Genomic DNA, 6,429 nt, shown 5'->3' on the forward strand with positions numbered 1-6,429 from the left:
TTCAGGGCAGGTTTGGCTGGCTTGAGTTGTGGGGATCGAACCACAGCAACCTGAGCCTGATTGCTTTGTTGAAGCAACCACTTAAAGAACTGAGCTAAGGGGCAGGCCCCCAATGTGTTAATTATTGAAACTGTCCTACCAGTTTGATTTGAAACTGTCTCAGTGCTATTTGTTTCTCAATAAAATTATGGAAAAAGAGAATTGAGAGTGGAAAAGAGAAAATTTATAAATGCCTTTTTATTGAGAAGCAGTGTCCCAGACTGGTTAAGAACATGGGCTTGGGATATATGTCCTGGGTTCAAATCCCAAAGCTTCAGAATCTTTAACAAGCTTCAGAATCTCTCCATACATTAGCCCATCAACATTGTGAAGTAAAACTTTGAAAATCTTAAAATAACATCTGGCACATGGAAAACTTAAACTTAGGTGTGATTTTGCTTAGGATGTCTTCATGAAAGAATTAGGATTTTTGAGAGATCTTGGAATAAAGGAAGGCAGACGAGTTGACAAATGGAAGAAGAAAAAAAATCACTGAACTTGAAAGTATAATGATTGTGCCTAGTGTTCTGAATCTGAAATTATTATCCAGGATGGTTTTTTTTTTTGCAGTACCAGGGATTGAACTCAGGACCCTGCGCTTGCCAGGCAAACGCTTATTCTACTGAGCCATCTCCCAGGCCCCTACAGGATGTTTTTAAACATTTATCAATTGACATCTTTAGTGAGAGCTCTTCCTCCTTTCTTTCATTTTTCTTGATCATGCAAATCATGTTGGTTGATTTTTTTTTTTGTGACTTCGTACATGAAGTTACCTTTCACAAGTGATGGATAGATACAGGGGTAGATCCAATGTTATGTTATACATGTATAGGTTTTAAAGAAGTGAAGGAAGTGATATCATGCTCTAGAAAGAAATTTAAAGCCTTTTCTTATTTGATGAACACCTGAACTGAAAAACTAATGTTTCCTTTTCAGTTTAAAAAAGTTTGCTTTATATATGCCAAGCATTAAGCTGGATGTTGGAATTACAAGATACGTGAACCCGGGTCCTTGCACATGCTAGGCAGACACTCTACCAGTGAGCTATGTATCACCAACTTATGTGCCCCATGGGACAGTCATAATTTTATTATTATTTTTTTTTATTTTTATTTTTAAGAATATGTGTTAAGTATACATGGTATATGACATAGTTCTTTAATTTAAATAACAGTATTTTAATGGTAACATTGAGAGACCTTATTATGACATTTTTTAAAAAAACATTTTACAGCCCAAGAGACAATGAAGACAGTACCTCTGAAAAAGAAGGAAATGTTTTATCCTCATATTTGCAGCACTTTGAATTCAGTGAAGAGAAGAGTCTTGAAGTGACTGAAGAAACTTTGTTACCAGAGGATGTTACATGCCTTCTTCATGCAGATTTAAACAAAGAAAGGGAAGAAATAAGTGGTATGAATCATAGCACTCAAAGTGCTTTTGTGCAGGAAGCTCCACACTTGTGTCTCTCTGGTTCTGAAAGTAAAGTTCAAGCAACAGACCAGGGGGAAGAAGAAGAGGAAGCAACAATGACCTCTGGTAGAGGATGTAGTGAAATCCCTTCAGGTAGTCCTACAGAAAGAATGTCACTAAGTATTTGCTGTCAGGAAAATAATCAGGAAGAATTTGATTTTGTAAAAACTGTACCATTTCAAAATGAAAAGTCTTCACCTGGTGAAATATTAAAAGGAAGAGTCACAGTAAAGAAAAATGCTGTTGGGAAACTAAAAAGCAGATCACCTGTGGAAAAGTTTCCAAGACATGAGCTATCAAATTTTGTTGGTGATTGGCCAGTTGATAAGACAATTGGTCAGAGGATGAAAAGGAACCGAAGAACTGAAAAACCTTCTTCATCTGTACAAAATGAAAAAAAAAATAATTGCCCACAGTCATGCAGTGTATTACATAATAGTGTATCTGGGAGTACAGATCCTATCCCAGAGCCAGGATCTTCACATGAAAGTGCAGAGGATGGCAGGAAATCACAGTGTGATGATCCTTCAGAATTCCTCAGTACTTATAAAAATACTGAAGAAAACTCATTCATCATTGTGGCTGACTGGCCATGTTATTCTTTAGCTCAGAGAGAACACAGATCAAGAATGCTAAAGGCTGATATAAGTGAACACAACCTAGAATTTGGAACTAATAACAATATAAATGAAATGTCCTTGTACACAGCATGTCAGACTTGTTGGGGCACAAGCCCTGAACTAAAAATGTTAGGTAGCTCCACTCTACAAAGTTCTGAGACGGCCAATGAAATGACCCATGAAAATCAGACTTGCTTAAGTAAACAGATTCCTGGTCAACACACTTTGCCTCTTTCTTCTCCCAGCAGTGTAGCAATGGCATCTGGAGTACCAGAGCTACAGGCTTTACCTGAATTTCCAGGGGAAAGGTCTGAAAGATGCCCTGAAACAGAAGTAGGCACATGTACCCAGACTGAGCCACAGGATTTTGCCCTCTTATGGAAAATAGAAAGGAATAAAATCAGAGTTTCAGATTCTATCAAAATGTTAACAGGAAGATTAGATGGATTTAAACCTAAAGCTTTCAATACTAACACAAAAGCAAGTGTTCAGCACACAATTCCTTATAGGGTAATGCATGATAAGAGCACATATGTTGAGGAAGATGAACTTACCAGTATTGATGAATCTGAAAATCTTAATATTCTTTGTAAACTATTTGGATTCTTTTCCTTAGAAGCCCTAAAAGATTTATATGAGAGGTGTAATAAAGATATTATTTGGACTACAAGCCTTTTATTGGATTCTGATACTAAATTATGTGAGGATACAGAATTTGAGAATTTCCAAAAACCATGTGAGGAATCACACCTTGGGCCATTTTCTCTGGGGCCTGATTTGAAGGAGGTTGTTAGCCAAAAAGGAACCTTAGAAGATTCTAATTCTTCTGTGCCAGAGTTTTATAGAATTAGCACCAGTGTTGGTAATGTACAACCTACGTGTAATGCACAAAAAGGAAACTCAGAACAGTCAGAAATACATGGTATAACTTCTGGAAACTGTGACATAATAAGTACATTTCCTAATGCTACTATAGATGTAAAGAGTAATAATGAAGTACTTCCGACCAGTCAGGCAGAATTTTCAGATTTATGTAACTTTAAGCAGTCTCTTCCAACTGTTCTAAAATCCCCAAGCCTGAATAATGTAAGTGAAATGGAGACTAGTCTAGTAGCCACAGAGACTGGAGACGGTATACATTCATCTTTAAATTTGTCTGATATTCTGAACTCTGTAGAAAGCACTTCAGATATTGAATTAAATGAATTTCATTTTACTGAGACTTTGGAAATGAAAAATGAAAATCTTCAAAAGGATTTTGAGAAATTTGAAAACACAGAAGAATCTATGAATGAAGAAGAACAGGAAATGGAGAAAATTCTAATGGCAGAAAGTAGTTTATTAGCTGGAGATAGTGAAGAAGATAAAACTGAGATATTGAATCCCATACCAATGATGGCCAAATCTTTGACTATAGACTGTCTTGAATTGGCATTACCCCCTGAACTGGCTTTTCAACTTAATGAATTATTTGGTCCAGTTGGTATTGATTCAGGTAAGGAAAAATTAAATTATCTACAAGTGTATCTTTGTGTGAATGATATGCAGAAGGTTTTTTTTGTTTTGCTTTTTTTTTTTTTTTTTTTTTTTTCCCTTGGAACCGGGGATTGAACTCAGGTCCTTGTGCTTGCCAGGGAAGTGCTTATTCCACTGAGCCATCTCCCCCGTCCTGAAGTTTTCATTATGAAATTTCGTATGTTAACTGAAATGTGAAAGTAATTTGTATTGCCTAAGTTCACATAGCACTTTGACACAGTTTGTTTCTAGAGTATTTTTAAAAATGTAGTTGAAGAAGTAGAGACTACTATATGTAGTTTTCAATCCATCCCATGTACATATTTAAATCTTGCTTTATTATTTACCTCATACTTGTTTGTACAGATGTACTGTTTTGGATTGTCTGGAGCCAGCCTTAATCCTTATTGGGTAGTGTGGTGCACACTTATAATCCTAGCTACCTGCAAGACTGAGGCAGGAGAACTGTAAGTTTGAGGCCATCCTGGACAATTTAGTGAGACCATGTCTCAAGATGAAATTTTTTTTTTTTTTTTTTTAAGATGAAATTTTAAAAGGGCTATGGCTGTGATTTAGTGTGGTGGAGCCTTTGCCGAGCATGCAGGAAGCCATAGGTTTGATCCCAAGAACTGAAGGGAAAAAACAAAATCATTGAACAGCCTTACTGAAAAGCTTCAACTAATAGAAATGAATCATTTAAACATAGACTAGGAAATAAATAACTTAGATTTATTTTGAAGTTTTATATAAGTATACCAGTCAAGAAGTATGAAAATAATGGTATATAACATAAAAATATCCAGAAGATATAGTAAATAGAACATGAATTAGTAACTAGTAATGCAGATTAGTTGCACAGTGCATATGGTTTTCAGCAAATGTATAATGAGTAATGATTGTATTTTTCTTCTCTTCACAAGGATCTCTAACAGCTGAGGATTGTGTGGTTCATATAGATCTGAATCTGGCTAAAGTGATTCATGAGAAATGGAAAGAATCTGTAATGGTTGGTAGGCTTTTTTTTTTTTTTTTTTTTTTTTTTTTGAGAGAGAGAGAGAGAGAGAGAGAGAGAGAGAGAGAGAGAGAGAGAGTGTGGCCCGCTCAGTCCACCAGGGGGTGTAGGGCTGGCTGGCATGTGGTGCTGGGGGATTGAATCGCGGTCCCTGATGCCTTGCCAAGCTTGTTCTAAGTAGGTGCTCTAGACCACTGAGCCATCTCTCCAGCCCCTGGTAGGCTTCTTTTTATGAAGAACTTTTTTTATGAGTGTTTCATCACCATTGCTTTTCAGCAAATTCCAGTGTCATAAGAATGATTTTTACTGTATTTTTACTCTGAAAGAGAATGAAGTTTTACCAGTCATGAGTTTACCAACTGGCTATAATGGCACATGCCTATTGTCCCAGTGCTCTGAAGACCAAGACAAGAGGGTCTCCCTGAGTTTGAGGCCAGCCTGGACTATAACGTGAATTCAAGGCCTGTCTGAACTACACAGTGAGACCCTGTCTTAGAAAACAAACAACCCCCCACACCCAACCAACCAGACACAGAAAATGTTTACTTACTTTTTTTTCTTTTAATGTATTTGGTTGTTATAGGATTTCATTATGCAGCTCAGACTCACATTGGTCCTCTGTCTCAGCCTCCCCAGTCCTGGGATTACTGGCATGCCCTACCACGCCTGGTTTCGGTGGCCAGCCTGGCATGCCCTAGGCGTGGCATGCAGTACTGGGGATAGGACCTGGGTCCTTTTATTTGCCAGATAGGTGCTTAGACTACCAAGCTATCCCCCGAGCCTAATTGGGTTTTTTTTCACTATTTGAAATATTTCTAGACTGACCAAATTATATAATTTCCAATGGAGGTTGTGATTATTGATTTTTAACAACAACAAATCCTAAACAGTGAATTTTTTCCTTTTTAAAAGATTACAATGCAACTCAACATAATGGTGTACTCTTATAACTGTAGCACTTGGGAGGCTGAAGCAGGAGGATCTCTGTCAGTTTAAGGACAGTCTGAGATACATCGTGAGTTCAAGACCAGCCTGGACTGCATAGTGAGAGCCCCTGTCAAGAAAGAAAAAAAGGGGCTGGAGAGATGGCTCAGTGGTCTAAAGCACCTACTTGAAACAAGCTTGGCAAAGCACAGGGACCTCGGTTCGATCCTCCAGCACCACATGCCAGCCAGCCCGCCCCCTGGTGGGCTGAGCTGGCCACACACACACACACACACACACACACACACAATAAATAAATGTAAAAAAAAAAAAAAAAAAAAATTACAATGCTCATTAATCAAATTTTTAAAAAGTTTTTAAAAATGTATCATATAAGGTCTCCATAAGAAAAAAATGTATAGATGTAGTTAAAATTTTATTTATCTAACTTTATTTTACTTAAATTGAGTAAGATCTATTTATAGTCATACATGTTTATAATCCCAGCCTGTGGGAAGCTGAGGCAGAAAGATCACTGTGAGTTTGAGGCAGCCTGGGCTACATAAGTGAGTTCAAGGCCAGCCTGAGCTACATAGTGAAACCTTGTTTCAAAACAAATGAATAAACAAAAAAGCCCCCCCTCTCCAAAAAAGAGAGGAAATTATTTCTAGAAAAGCAAACAATATAACCTGCAACCCTATTTGCTGATGTGTCCTTCTTTGTTCATTCCCTGCTTTTTTTGTGTGTGTTCAGGAGCGACAGAGACAAGAGGAAGTGTCTTGTGCCAAGTATATGCAAGGTAAAGTGCATACTTTTACTTCTTCTTCTTTTTTTTTTTTTTTTTTT

The 6,429-nt window shown here is 37.3% G+C and overlaps 1 protein-coding gene across 4 annotated transcripts in view; it reads left to right on the top strand.

Annotated features, from left to right (window-relative positions):
- N4bp2 (NEDD4 binding protein 2) overlaps window positions 1–6,429 on the top strand; it is a 109,540-nt gene that overhangs the window by 66,925 nt on the left and 36,186 nt on the right. For all 4 annotated transcript variants that reach the window (XM_023702744.1, XM_023702743.1, XM_023702746.1 and 1 more), the window contains 3 exons: window positions 1,274–3,627; window positions 4,568–4,653; window positions 6,337–6,382. In XM_023702744.1, coding sequence (XP_023558512.1) covers window positions 1,274–3,627; window positions 4,568–4,653; window positions 6,337–6,382 — 2,486 coding nt within the window. The remainder of the gene's footprint in view (window positions 1–1,273; window positions 3,628–4,567; window positions 4,654–6,336; window positions 6,383–6,429) is intronic.

Source organism: Octodon degus, unplaced genomic scaffold (assembly GCF_000260255.1).
Source record: "Octodon degus isolate 3935 unplaced genomic scaffold, OctDeg1.0 scaffold00158, whole genome shotgun sequence".
NCBI lineage: Eukaryota > Metazoa > Chordata > Mammalia > Rodentia > Octodontidae > Octodon > Octodon degus.